The sequence below is a fragment of the Pipistrellus kuhlii genome, unplaced genomic scaffold, assembly GCF_014108245.1.
Source record: "Pipistrellus kuhlii isolate mPipKuh1 unplaced genomic scaffold, mPipKuh1.p scaffold_m20_p_3, whole genome shotgun sequence".
NCBI classification, from domain to species: domain Eukaryota; kingdom Metazoa; phylum Chordata; class Mammalia; order Chiroptera; family Vespertilionidae; genus Pipistrellus; species Pipistrellus kuhlii.
In genome coordinates this window covers 10,582,508-10,597,733 of record NW_023425529.1, presented here as the reverse complement: position 1 = coordinate 10,597,733, position 15,226 = coordinate 10,582,508, and the positions used below count along the sequence as shown (strand labels likewise).

At 41.7% G+C, this 15,226-nt stretch overlaps 1 protein-coding gene across 2 annotated transcripts in view; it reads left to right on the top strand.

Annotated features, from left to right (window-relative positions):
* ANO4 (anoctamin 4) overlaps window positions 1–15,226 on the top strand; it is a 292,620-nt gene that overhangs the window by 178,834 nt on the left and 98,560 nt on the right. For both annotated transcript variants that reach the window (XM_036456048.2, XM_036456051.2), the window contains one exon: window positions 14,311–14,411. In XM_036456048.2, coding sequence (XP_036311941.2) covers window positions 14,311–14,411 — 101 coding nt within the window. The remainder of the gene's footprint in view (window positions 1–14,310; window positions 14,412–15,226) is intronic.

The following is a 15,226-nucleotide window of genomic DNA, read 5'->3' as shown; positions in this document are numbered from 1 at the left end:
TTTACTCAAAGGATTGTTCTAAACAAATTCATATTTCATGTGACTCAAGACAGCACAATATTAAAGGGAGAATATAACCATTAGACAAGGCTCAGAAGAACTGAGTGAATTTGTGAAGTATTGTTGCCATCTCACAAGCTGAAACATAATTCATCGTAAAGGTCTTCCTGGTGATCTAGAGTGAACTTGTCTGATATAAAACACATTCTGCACTGTCATCATGTATTATTTCCAAGTGCTGGCATTGCATTGTTGCAGCTGTTCAAGGAACTGAAGTTCTTTTTTTATGGTGTTTTGTTCCTGTTGTTTTTTACTACATGTTATGCTAAATTGTTAAAAGTTGCTCAAAGTACATACTCGGGGCAAGAGGGAATTAATAAAAAAGAGAGCAATTTCAACATCCTCTTTCCTGATCTTAGGCATTCAACCTCATCACCTCTTAGACTAAGGGTCCCTGACTTGTGTCTAGAGAAAGTTGAAATGGTCTGGTGAGTATGACACTAATTATCCTCCTATGTAATAAAAGCCTAATATGTAAATTGTCCCCTTGATCGAGAGTTTGACTAGGGAGCAGGGCCAGCCAGCCAGCTGTCAGCAGCTCCTCCCCTCATCCGACCTCCCCCTTGCAGGAGAGGCAGCAGGCAGCCAGGGGAAGGGAGCCAACAGGCACCAGGGACCCTACCCATACACGAATTTCATGCACTAAGCCTCTAGTGTATTAATAAGATGGAGAGATTTCAAAGCTTTGAAGAAGTTCCGACATGTGTAAGCCCATGGTCTCTTGCTAGTGATCCCTACACATGGAAAATTTGACAAAAGATGAAAGAGGTAAGCTGAATTTCATTAACCAAGCCTGGTATACTTCAGCTACAAAAGTGATGATGCAGCACTGTCTTCCGAGGCAGAGACCAAGGCTTAACTCAGTTCTGATTGTGCTTTAGGCATATTTTAAGAGCAGTCAATGGTACCTGATGATTCCATTTCTCCATGGTGTCATTTTTCATCTATTTGTCAAATATCTGAGTGTCTACTGTTATTGAAGGAAGAGAGGCATTAAATAAGCAAATAAATATGTCAGGTGTGATACGCCGGGTATTAAATAAGTAAATATGCCAGGTGTGTTGAGTGCTGTGGAGAAAAGATGCTGGGATATTGGGAGGGAGCCACTATTTTATTATAGAAGTTCAGGAAAGTCCCTAAAACAGGAATGGGGAATATCCAGCCCACAATCCATATAAGATCCATGAAATCATTTGGTCTCGCCCTGCCAAGGCATCGGGTGAGTTAATTAAATGTTTGACCGAATATAGCAGGCTAATTTTGTAGCTAATAATTCGGTATGGTGCTCACATGATGTTGCTTCCCCACCCCTGCCCTAAAATAAGGAGTGAACTGAGTGAGTATAGAGAGACTTTGGAATTTACATTCCTAATTATATTTGTTTTCACAATCCTGGGTGGGCTGGGACTGGGACTGGGACAGGGTGGGAAGAATAAATGGAACAGTCACTAAAATGGAGGGGGGTGCACTGTAGAAGGAGGGAAAGTGGCTAGGTTTGGGTAGGGGAGAAGATGGGGAAAACTGTGGTGTTTACATCTAAACAACCTCTTCCAGTGCACAGAGCAGGGACAAATCAAGTGCGTGAACAGTGTTGGGACCTTTTGGGAAACCTAATCTGGTTGTAACTCCCTTCCCTGACTTGTCCCTTGCTTTTTACCAGTTTAGTTTCTACTGTTTGGGAGGGCTGCCTCTCTAGGTCTTCCCACTTTTGTCTACTCCTAGACCAAAGTTTCTTCTAAAAGCCTTCCCCAGGTCTATGTCATTTAGGGTTCTGCAGGAAAGCAAGCTACTCTGTGTTTTCCAAAAATAGTGTTTAATATAGAGGTTTGCACCACCGCTGACAAGACTGGGAGTGATGGGTCCCAGAAGTTGGCCTGGAAGCCACTAGGGACCTCAAGAATATCTGAGAGTGGCATAGACACATGATTCTCCAAAAACTGACCTGAAGCTATCTGCAGCTTACACAAATAACTATCTCTACAAGCCTGCTTTGGGGGAGAATAGCCTCTTCTTTTCCACCTTCCAAATTTCACTTGAGTACCCCTTATCTTCCTAGAGGAAAGGGGATTCTGGGAAATGGAGTCCCACCTCTTTTTGGCAAAAAGAGTGGAAATTTTAGAAGGAGAGAGCAGAGATGACAAGCTGACACCAAACAGTACAGGACAATCACCAGCACTCCTCCTAACTGATTTGTCTGGCCACCTTCTCTTCACTTAAGCGATGCCAGCTCTCCATCCTACCCAAATGGTTTTACAGGTTCAGTCATGAATCTTACATGGCACCTCAAGGTAAGGGTAGAGTATCTTTTTCTGGCGTTTCACATGGGCATGGCTGGGCAAATTAGCCACAGTCACAGTAGCTCCCCCACACCCACAGCTTTGTTCTGATGATAATACTAGACAATTCTTTCTGTTCAAGGAAGACCTGAATTCATTGAGACCAAATCTTGCATTTGAGTATCAGACAGTAGCAGTCACAAGTTCACATAATGAGACATCCATGTGTTTGTGATGAGGAGAAAAAGGATAGAATAAAGGGAAGACAAGCTGAAAACTCTTTCCCTACGAGGAAAATGAAAGAGGAAGGCTCCTTCCCTCACTTCAGGCTCCTCTGAAGTTAAAGCATCAGTGTATAGAGTGTTTATCATATTCCAGGCATCAAAAAGAAAAGAGCATTTCCGTTATCTATTGCTGCATGACAACTCCAAAACGTGAGACTTTAAACAGCTATCATTTATTTTACTCTCAGATCTGCAATTGGGCAGGATTGGCAGTAACAGCTGGGCTGTATTCCATGAGGGATCAGCTAGAGCAGCATTTCTAGGGGCCTGGCGGACCCCCTTTTGAGAAGGCTGCTTCATATAGCTGGGAAGTTGGTGCTGGCTGTCGGCATGGGCCCTGGTTTTCTCTCCACGTGGACTTCTCCAGGGGCTTCTCCAAGACCTCAGGCTTCCTTCCACATGACACGGCGGCTGGGTTCCAACAGAACAAGACAGTCCTTCATTTTTATGACCCAAGACTCAGAAGCGTTTCTCGCGCTGTACCCCATTGGCAGAGGCAGGATCAAAAGGAACGGACATGGAAGTAACCTCTGGCTGGAGAGTGGCAAGGTTCCAGAAGACATGGGATGAAAGCTCTAGGCAGGGCCATTTTTGAACAGTGCAACAATACAACTGTGTCTTTGAAGAGCTTGTTGATTAGCAGTGAAGACAGACTGAGACTGGTGATTGGAATACATCCTGAAGAGTTTTTGTAAAAGCACTAGGTCAATTTCAGATTCTGGAAGGTTAAAGGGAGTGGTCTGAGTCTTGAAAGATGAATAAGTGTTTACCAACCAGGAACGTAGAAAGGCCTGGCTTCCAGGAGGAAAATGATGAGCAAAGGTGCAGTAACTTCTGATGGAGGTATCGTGGCTCCTCCGTGCCTCTCTGCTTCTCCATTTGGAGTGGGAATCCCATGAGGACCACACAGGTTTCCCTACAGAGGCTAGCGTAGTGCCTGGCTTGTCATTTCATCTTGACTTTCACGGTGCTGATGCTCATTCAGCAATTCCCATGAATATAATTTACATCATATATGATTGTTCCAGGCCTTAATGATTGTACTGATGCTAGTCAGATATTCATCTTTCAGTCATTTTTGTCAGTGTGGTCTAACCTAATGTCTTTTCACTTCTTTGCAACCAAACCTATCCCATAGTACATCTGTTTAAATAAAGTCATCACATGGCTGAATTTTTTTTCATGCCAAGGGTTTTCCTAAACCAGCTATACTAGCTATTACCTGCAAATCTAACCAAGATCATGATGGTCTCCCAAGAAGGTGGTGGTTATTGCTCACTAGAGTTTTTGTTTTTCACCTCCATTCTCCATTATGACTTTTTCTATGTATGATGATATAAAAAAGAGCTTTATAGAAGGCTGGGAGGAAAGCTGGTGGAAGAATGAAACTGTACTGCACACAATTTCCTTTACTTTAGCTGTCCAGTGGATGGGAAAATGGCATGTGGTGGGACCATATGTCCATTAGTGTTTCAGAAATGCATTAGGTCTCCTCTTGGGGCCTCTCCTCCTCCACCTCAGACTGTAGGTTCTTTGGTTCAGTCAGGGCATTATTTTGGATTGCACAGCAGTAAATCACTTTGGCATTTATTTGAGGCTGCCTTCATTTAGTTTTTTACTCTAATAAGTCCCCATGGGTCTCTTGAAATCTAGTCCTTCATTTGGTGACTCATGGATAGATGATGCTAGAGAAGTCCAATGTTGCTTCTGATTGCTGGAAGGGATCACCCACCCAGCTCTTCTTTACACAAACTCCAGTGGATGGAAAACTACTAGTCTTGACAGTCTTTGTCACACGGTGTTTGATTTGGTTGGCAAAACGAAGATAAGCAATCAGCAAGTAAGTACTTCATTGTAGTTGAGGTTTTCCTTTTTTATTTTTCTTATTCTGTGTATACTTAGCAAAGCTATACCTTAATCTTCCTTTAAAATGAAATCACTTGCAAGTGATTCTAAATAAACCCTTAAACTCTTGGAGCTAATAGTTGGAATAAAGCTTGCTTTGAATCAGCGTACATATTCCAAAATGTCACAGGAAAGGATATTGAATATGATAATGAGCCTGCTAATTTAATTATCCTGGCCACTTTTTAGCCATCATTTTCTTTCTCTCAGTACTTGGCTTCAATTTCATAGTCCATACTTATGACCGTTCATTTGCACACACCTGAATTCTATCATTCCTTTATTTCTTTGGGTTTTTGTGTGGCAAAGCCTTGACCTTGATTAAACCCCACCTTCTATTTGCCTGCACCTGAATGGCTGAAGGTGGCTAGAAAAGCATGCAGTGTGATTCCCTTTAAATCAAGACCACTGTCTCAGATGAGTACCAAAGAATGCCCAGCAAGCCTACTAGGTTCATTGTCCACTCTCACCATATCAGTGAACTGCTTTCTTTCCTTCCTCCCACCTTCCCTCCTTTCCTTTCTTTGCCTCCCTCTTTAATTCATTCATTTGTTTAAAAAATTTCAGTAATTTGATGACTATATAGTGCCTGGCATAATTATAGATAATTGGAATATATTGGTGAACCAAATACAGCTGACCTTTGTAAAAGCAGTTTCTATGGATGGATGAGGGAACAAGCCTGGACTGAATCATTTAAAAAGCCCTTATCTGGTGGTACTCACATTCTAATGGGGTGGAGCAATGAACAATAAACATAATAAATAAGTAAATAGCATAATATGTAAGAAGCCGATAAGTAATATGACAAAGGAGAAAGCATAACAGTGTATAAGAGCACTAGGGGTAAAGTGGTAGTAGTTTTAAATAGGGTGTTGGGTAAGGAGTTCAGTGAAGGTGACATCTGACCAAAAAGTGAATAGGCCATAGAGTTGGCCAACTGTTATGTCATACTTTCTTCGCACCCCTCAACTCTCTCCCCTCCATCTGCACCACCATGTCTCCATGCACGCACAAGCTTTACTGATAAACTTGTTTATACTCTGGTTAAAAATGGAAACAATCAGACAGGATCTTCTGTGATGGTCCCCATACTCTCTGCCTTCCCTCTGAGACTATGAGTGCAGTGTCTGCTGCCATCGCAGGAACAATTCTATTATATGCTGAATCCCATCCCATTTCACCTTCTCAAGGACGTTGTTCCCCTCTCTTCTGCATCATCAAATTTTCCTCTCTAGTCAGCCATGGCAAACATGCTTCTGTAACTCATATCTTAAAAAGAAAGATCCCTTGACCCCCATATTCTCCTCCAACCACTGCCTCATGTCTTTTCTCCACTACATAGAAACACCTTGAAAGATTTGTCTAGCATTACTGTCTTCACTTCCTTGCCTGCCACATACTTTTCAAATGATTCAGTCCAGGCTTGTTCCCTCACCCATCCATAGAAACTGCTTTTACAAAGGTCAGCTGTGAACAAATCCAGCGGTCATGCCATCCCCATTATCTTATTGGCCTTGTCAGCAGCATTCATCCATGGAGTGGCTTGTTCCTTCCTTGAAAAACATTCTGTTCTTGGTTCAGAAGGCAGGGCTGCCCTTCTGGATTTCCCCCTTCTTCACTTTTCTCAATCTCCTTTGCTTGCTCTCCTCTTCTACTTGATTTCTGAATGTGAGGGCATCTAAAGACTTGGCAAAGAGAACTTTATAAGCTACATTGCTACATGCACCATCCTGCATTCTCTAATTTTGATCAGCATTCCACCAAGAGATGAACAGAATAGGCTTGGGAGGGATGTCATAACCTTCATATCATTCAAGAGCATTAGAAAGTATTCCCCAAATTCAATTACTCCTCCACTGGCAGGAGACAGCCTGCTCATCTGTCCTTCCCCAGTCATGCTTATTTCATGGCTATTAATCCCGGCAGCTCACGAAGGGCATAAGGCTCTGTGGGTTATTTATTAGGTCATAACTGTGTGTAGTTATGAGAGGGAGGATAATAGAAAGCATATTTGTGATGATAATATAAAGCACACCTGTGATGATATACTTGTCCCTAAGTTCAACCTGTCTAATATGCCACCTTGAAGGAATAAGGACATGTTAATATGATCTGTAACAGTGAGAGAACTTTGGATTTAAGTGGGTCAGAAGTGACATTACTTACTTCTAAGCTAAGGTGACCAGAGGTCCTGCTTTTGGCGGGACAGTCCTGATTTTTAACAATTTGTCCCGCGTCCCCCGGCATTTTTAAAAAGTCCCGATCAACAGGACAAATTGTTAACAGGGCAAATTGTCACCTAATTCTAAGGAGAGACTTGTCATTCTATGGAGGGGGCATCCAGAAATGGAGCTTTTTCTCTCTTATGCTCCCAAAGGAAATTTGACCAACTTCGGTTCATATTCATCATGTTATCTGTAGTTAGTATAACAGTTGCTCTGTTGAAATGTAAGCTCCCTGAGATTGAGGACCATGTTCTTAGCCTTCTCTATATTTCCAGGAGTCAACACTGTGCCTAGGATGTCGTTGAAATATTCTTTAGGTACTTGTTGAATGACTTTTTGAGAGGTTATGTTGAAATGAGATTTTCTTTAGGTATTTGTTAATGACTTTGTGAGTACTTCTGTTGTGAGAAGATAAGATATTTGCTTTACACACAAAAAAAATCTGTGATCCTGAGTAGGTGATGGAGGAAGGGTACTCCAGTGTGCATTAGTTAGCACTACTTATCAGATACAATTTCTCTTCCCGCTGTCCTTGTAGATATGGGTCCATATGACTATTCTGTCCTGTGGGCTAGGTGCAGAAGTGGCATGTGTCCTGCTGAGACCCTCTAAGCACTGCCTTCCCTCTGGCACAGTGACCTACCAGTGTGAATCACTGAGGCACTGCAGTGAGCTGACCTGCAGTGGACATGTAGCAAAATGAGAAATAACCTTTATCCTGCCACCATCCAATAGAAATATGTAATTTTGTATTTTTCTGGTGATTCCCTATAAAAAGTAAAACAAACATGCACTTCATTTTATTTAATTCAATATTTAATTATTATCTGTTAAATATGTAATCAATATAGAAATTAAGGAGGTATTTTACATTTTTTCAGACATTTTAAGTTTTCAAAATCTAGTGTATATTTTCCACAGACAGTACATTTTAATTTGGACTCACTATATTTCAATCACTTTATAGCCATATGTGGTTATTAGTCACCCTATTGACAGTACAACTCTAGTTAAATCACTGATATTTGGAGTTATCAGTCAGGACAATAACTTAGTCCATCCTGACTGATCCAACAAGCACTGATTTTCTTCAACTATCCTGTTGCAGTAATTTTCCTAGGCTTGATGTAGGGATTACCAAGGTTGATGTAGAGTAACCAAGAGCATGGCACATCATTGTCCACTCAACAAAATGTTTGAAACTTTGTGCTTAGCAACTCAGCACCAGTCCTCTCCTAATTGTGGCCTAGAGGATTGTTTACTTGAGCGTCTCATAAATTTAAACTATTTTGGAATCTTTGTAGTGGCAAGAAGATGGAATTTTTCTGCCTGATAGTGTTTTAACAAGCTAATTATTGTGAGAAAGCTATTCATAGTTTAGATCTCAAAATGTTCATAAATTAATCTAGGAAACATTCATTCTCAATGACTAAGTGCTTAGTAACATCCTGGGTGCTGGGAATACAGCTGTGGAGAAGCTCCTAGAGACATTAATGAAATACAGGGTAGGCAAAGTAGGTTACAGTTGTGAGTAAACTGAACAGTTTATGCCTGTATTATTATTTATTAATTATTGTATTATAACAGAATTAATTTAAATATATCCTAAATTAGTTTTATTTTTGCTGCATAATAAATTACTTCGAACTTAAGAGATTTAACAGATCATGTCTATGACCTCATAGTTTCCGTTGGTCAAGAGTCTGGGTTCAACTCAACTAGTCTTCCACTCAGGACCCCTGAAGACTGCCATCAGGTGCCATCAGAAAGGCTGCATTCCTTTCTGGAGTTCAAGGTCTTTTCGTGGTTATTGACAAATTTTAGTTCCTTGTGGATGTTGAACTAAGGTCCCTGTTTTCTTGCTGGCTGCCAACCAGGGACTTCCCTCAGTTCCCTGAGGTCACTCATGAGTCCTTGCTTTCTTAGTCCTTCTCCCAACACATTAGCTCACTTCTTCAAAGCCAATAGGAGAGTCACTCTGACCTCAAGACTCTATTTTAAGAACTCAACTGATTATTTCAGGCCAATTCAGGTTAATCTCCCTTTGATGAGCTCAAAGTCAGTGGACTAGCATCCCAGTCACAGGAGTGATCTCCCCTCATGTTCACAGGTGCTGTCCACACTCAAGAAGAGGTGGTTATTCAGGATGTGCACACTGAGCAGGGGGAGTCCTGGGGGTCATCTTAGAATTCTGCTGCCATATAACTTGAGACCTGTGGGAGAGAGAATACAGCCTCTGAAACTGTGAGGAATCTGACAATTTGGAAAGAAAAAAGAAGGCCCTTGTCATTGGAACGTGGCAGAAGGAAAGTGGTGTAAGATAAGCGAGTGGCCACATTGTGCATTGGCCACTTTAGTGGTTTTTCAATAGAGGCCATGGGAAGCCATTAGATCACATGCATTTTTCAAGATGCCTCCAATGTCAATGAGAATGTTCAAGGAAAGAATAGAATCAGAGGGACCCAGATACAGGGCTGTTGCAGTCATGGAGATAGAGGAGCATGGCTTAAAGGAGGATGGTGTCAGTGGAGGTGAAGAGAAGTGGATGGATTTGAGATCAACATGAGCGGTAGAATCAAGAAGACATGGTGATTAATTGAATGTGGGGTAAGGAAGAAAGGAGACTCCTGGACTTGAGCTACTGGATGGATAGTTGTGCCATTTCCCAAACCTGGGTCACTGGGGAGCAGTTTTACGAGAAAAGTAGATTCCTTTTAGACACACTGAGTCTGACATGCCAGTGAGACAGCTGCAGCAAGATATCATATTGGCCATTGGCTGTGCCCATCCGGAACTTGGAAGAAAGGTCTGGGCCAGAGAAGTGAATCTGGGAGACATCAAATAATAGCTGATGTCTGAAGTCATTGGGAAGGGATGAGATCACCAAGGGAGAGCTGTGTACAGTCCTCGAGTAATCCCCATTTAAAGATCTGCTACACGGTAGTTGAGTAGTAAGTGGCTATTTCACACACCTATTTCCTGTTGCTAATACTAATGTCACCTTTACAGAATGAACATTGTGGCCATTTAGGAATACATAGTACCCCCCAGGCTTCTCTCCACAGGGGCACAATCAGTATATAGGACCGCGTGTGTGTGTTTTGTGGAGAGAGAATTGCATCAAAATCAGCTGAAGAATTGTTTTTGAACTATATTCACCAATTCTGGTGAGTCCCTAAGGAAATCAAGAATTTAAAAATGCAGAAGTTATTTTAGAGACATATGCCCTCATTTTTTCAGAGAAAACTGAAGTGCCAAAAAGTACAAGTCATTTACCCAGGGACACCCAGCTGGTTAGGTGGCAGCCCTTCGGAGAGGAGTTGAAATTCTTAGCGATTACAGCAGGTCCTATCACCCTCCAGAAGTGTACATTTCTCCATCAGTTTCAGAGGCTTGGTTCCAGATCCATCAGGAAATTCTAGCATCATCTGTGGGTTAGCAGAATATCCAGTGAGTGTTCAGTAACTATGGGAGAAAGAAGGAAGTTCTTGTTGAACTACCTACTGTACGGCTATGTCAGCTTTAGAACAACCCTGCAAGGTAGGCATTGTTATCTTCACTTTATAGATGGAGGAACTATGCCCAGAGACACACAGGTAGTTGTTGTGGGGTCGAACCCTGGCTTCAAAATAAGACCATTGGAGGCTGATGATTAATTAATAAGCAGGCAAAGATGCATTGAAATAACTGGCCAGGACAGACGCGAGAGCCCCACACGCAGGTGGTCTCCACACGAATGCACCGTTTCAGGGGTAGGAAGTCCCTTTTAAAGATTCAAACCACAGGAATTTTTCTTTGTTCTAAATTCTAAATTCTAAAGACTACATTCTAAAGACTGGGGTCAGCCCACAGGGTTGTTGCTAGTCACATCCTGCTGGACATTGGAATGTGGCCCTATCTTGCAATAGCCTATAACATAGAAGCAGAGCTCAGAGGTTATCTACAGTTTCTATCTCTGAAGGTTACTGAGTTAGTGGGAATTACTCTCCTGTGCTCCTGGTCCCAGGCAAGGGAAAATTGCCTTAACCTCCAAGTCTCCACCTGAAAGCTAAGGTAAATAGTTTTGATCCTGCCCCCCCCTCCCCCCCGTGTTTAATCAGGTGCAAGAGCCAAACTAGAAGGGTTAAAATTCAAACAGCAGTTTTTACCAAAGTATGGTTGCCACTATATTTCATAGTGAGTGACAGAGCCAGGCTTCAAGTTGATGTTTATCATTGGACATGCCTTCATATTAGGATGCAGAGGGCACTGCATGCACTGTGTGTACCTGGGACTCAAAGTGTAACTAAGCATTAAAAAACAACAACGACACAAAATGACAGTGGAATTGAGTTCACATTTGCCTCAGCTTCCCTGTTGTGGAGCAGCCGTTCTCAAGCCCACCTGCCTTGGTGAGAATCCGGCTCCCTCCTTACTCATGGTGTGACCTTAGCCACAGTCCCCGACCTCTGTGCTTCAGTTTCTCTTCTGCAATACATCAGAGCAATAATGATGCCTCATAGGCTGGCCTGAAGATTAGCGTATATAATGTGTACAAAAGCCCAACACTACCAGCATGTAGTAAGTGTCCACCTCTATTATTTTTTTCTCTAAGAGGCTTACCTGAGTTATTTTGGGGCAAAAAGGAGAAATTGATATCTCATTTTTGCCCCAGCATTTTAGGGGTTTGCTGTGTTTTACAAACAGCATGGGTAGGGGAACATGCTACCCAGGTAGCTGCCTAAAGGGATGCAGAACAATTGCAAGTGGCCAACCTGATTTGACCCTTGGAGCTGTTAAGTGGAACCAGCAAGGCAAGCACATAGAGGCCTCCAGCGCGGTGCCTTTGACTCTCCTGGCCTGGTATGCCCTCTTTTCAGACAATGGAGCAGCCTTTGCACTGTTTTCAGGTTTCAGCTCAAATGTTGCCTGATCAAAAGGCCTGTCCACACTACTCTATCTAAAATAGCATCTCCTTCTCACCGTTACTTTCTATTTTGTTGCCCTTCTTTATTCTCCTTCTAAGCACAGAGAGTTGTGTTGATTGAGGTTCAGAATGGAGTCTGTTGAATGTTGACGAGTAAATGAATATCTTTAGAGGAACCTGCAGTGGATGCCGGGTGCTGTGGAGGGACAAGGGGCAGGATTTGGGGAGTTGGCTCTCAGCTTTTCTTTTGATTTAGCCTTGTAGTCAAAGACTGGAAAATCCTTCCCAGATATTGGTTCCTAATGTGTTGCCTTCCCAGGTTGTAACTTGGATAAGTGCTGTGTTCTTTCCACCACCACCAATATGGTGTGGCCCTTCTTGGAAATAATAACTAACATGTCTTTAGATGTACTGTGTGCATTTTACCTGCATTGTGTCTTTGAATACAATTCAGTAAATAGATATTACTATCATTTCCCATTTTACAGTTGAACAAACTGAGGCATAGAGAGGTTCAATAGCTTATCCAAGTCACAGAGCCGGTAAGAGGAAGGAAAGAATATGAATAGAATATGAATATGTGCAACCCATCCTCATAATCTGCATTTCCAACTAACCTTTGTGATTCAGCTCCCTATGTGGTTCTGGCCCTACACTCTCTCCCAGGGACCTCCTTCAATCCTGTGGACTTTAGTGTTGTCTATATCCTGACCACACTTACCGTATTTTTCGGACCATAAGACACTCCGGACCATAAGACGCACCAGTTTTTAGAGAAGAGAAATGAAGAAAAAAAGATTCTGAAACAAATAGTGTCCTAAAATATTTTATGTGCATTAAAACCCAACATCACAGTCATAAACACATGTAATCAACCCTGTAAAGTAAACAGCAGCATTTAGAACCATTTTAGAGCCGGGCAAGCACACAGAGAACACACAGAGCCGGGCAAGTAAAAAATTTAGACAGGGAAATATATTAGGACATCCTTTTTTTTTAAAGTATATGTGTAGGCTATATTTGGACCATAAGACGCAGGGACTTTTCCCCCCCACTTCTGGGGGGAAAAAAGTGCGTCTTATGGTCCGAAAAATACGGTACTTTGTATCTCTGGCCCAGCCTGCACTCCTGAGCTCCAGACTGATTTATCTAACTATCCACAAGACATCTTCTCATGGGTGTCTTGAATTAACACTTCCAACACTGAATTTATGATCTACCTCTGAGACTTCACGCCCAAATTGTTTTTTTCCTCAGTGTCCCTTTCTCAGCAGGGTTCTGGGGTGTAGAGATGGGGGGTGGATTGCTTGGATTAGATAGTAGCATGCTATTTTTTTCTAACAATTGCTTTATTTAACCTTCCCTTTCACAAACCAAGGCAAGTACCATGATTTATTTCCTTTGCATTCCTAATATCTAATACATGGAAGGTATTCAATGTGTTCTTGCTGCATGAAGGGGAGGGAGAAGGGATCCTTTCTGTGGATCGTATTTATTTCTACTCCAGGTAGTTTCCATGATACTGAATTTCTCTAGTTATTCATCTAAGGATATTTTCCAAACTTCTCTCAGTGTTCATTTTTCTTCTCCCTGGGGTTCTAACCTGAGGGTTTTATTATTACAGTATGTTAATGAAATGACTCGAGGTTTCAGAAAGTCATTCTCACTTCTCTTCACTTTGGCACTTTCATACTTGGATTTATGTGGAAAGGAATCCTTACTAATGAGACAGTAGCATAATTATTCAGCAGTAGAGAAAAGAATGATATATAAGCCAAATACTAATTGGCAATTATCTGTGTCACATTTATTTTTTCTGGGCTGAAGTTCAGTTACTCCTTGAAAAGCTGAGTACAAATAAGAAGTCCCATATACACACACAGACACACATGCATGTCCGGTGGTAATCAGAGTGGGATGTCCTAATATATTTCCCTGTCTAAATTTGGGATCCTTCAAAAATTCTTTGCTTGACCCTGACCCACATGTAAGTCTCACATCTTTTAGGTCCCTCCACCTCCACCATCTTTCTTTGGCCTGGCCCATCAAGAGCATCTCTCTTCCTCTCTCTGCTTCCCTGGAACTTTCCCTTTGAATCAATTCTCCATGAAGCAGCCAGAGTGATCTTTGAAAACCTAAATCCAAATGACTTCCTGGTGTTCCTAGATTCTATTTCACCGCATGCTCTGGCCCCTGCTCACTTTTCAACCTCTTCTTATGCCAGTTTCACACACTCCAGCCTCTCTATCCTCCTTTTGTGCCTCAACCATGGGCCATACCAAGCCATTTCCTAGATGAGGGCCTTTGCACCTGGAACACTCACTCATCTCATACTCTTCTTTAAAAAACATTTTAAATTAATTTCAGAGTAAGGGATAGAGACATAGAAAGAGAGAAATATCAGTGATGAGAGAGAATAATTGATTGGCTGCCTGCCACATGCCCCATACTAGGGATCAAGTCCATAACCAGGGCATGTGCCCTGATCAGGAACCAACCATGACCTCCTGGTTCATAGGTCAATGTTTAACCACCAAGCCATGCCATCCAGCCCAGCCCATGTTCTTTTTCTTTTTTTTTCTTTTTTAAAGATTTAAACCACTGGAGACTTGGGTAATCTTTTCAATTGAGCTTCTTTTTTTCTGTTCCAGTCCTCTCTAATAAATAGTGACATTATCTTTGTGAAGTTGCATGCCCCGTGGGAAGTGCTTGGAAGATACGCAGAACAAATGAATGTAAGAATGCCTTTCAGGTAGGTGTCAATGTATTTTCCACACTCTCTCTGCTGCTTCACTATAAATCTAGTGTACTCCTCTCTTGGAACAAGTAAAGCTGATGTGCAGGCTGGAATGCTGCAAGAGAAGAAAAGCCCTCAAATGTTTAGGAAGTGCAGTGGGTTTTATTCATGGCTGATTCATTCCTTAGCAGTTAGATACTTCAAGGGGCATTTTTATTTCCATAGTGCCATTTTCAGAAGCCCTTTGTACTGCTGCTTTGCTGAGCAAAATTCAGGCATCCAAAGCACCAGGTGATCTTCATGGTCCTTATTGATGAGTCCCTTCCAGAAAAACATGAAATGAGTTCTGTAGAAACAAATTCAAGAAATGTCATGAAAATGTGCTCTATTTTAAAAAGTCAGTTCATAAATATTGTACCAATATTAGCATTGCTCTTTATTCTTATATATATATTTATTTCAGAGAGGAAGGAAGAGGGAGAGAGAATAGAAACTTCAATGATGAGAGAATCATTGATCTGCCTCCTATACAACCCCCATTGCCAACCAGGCTGGCCCATTAATATGTTTCTGTTATAACAGTAAGAGAACATGATCCAAGCAATAAAATGCAAAACATAAATAATGAATAATAATTTTCTTTTTAAATGTAGGAATTCCTCTAGGACAACAATTTTAGGAGAAAATACTGTTCATGTGTGAACACTAATCGGCTGCATTCATATTTATGCGGTTTTACCTGAGCATAACTTCACTTGAGGGGTTTAGAGTTTTTGCTGTCATCTTGTGTGACATTTTGTACTAACAACTCTAGCCTAAGGATGTATATG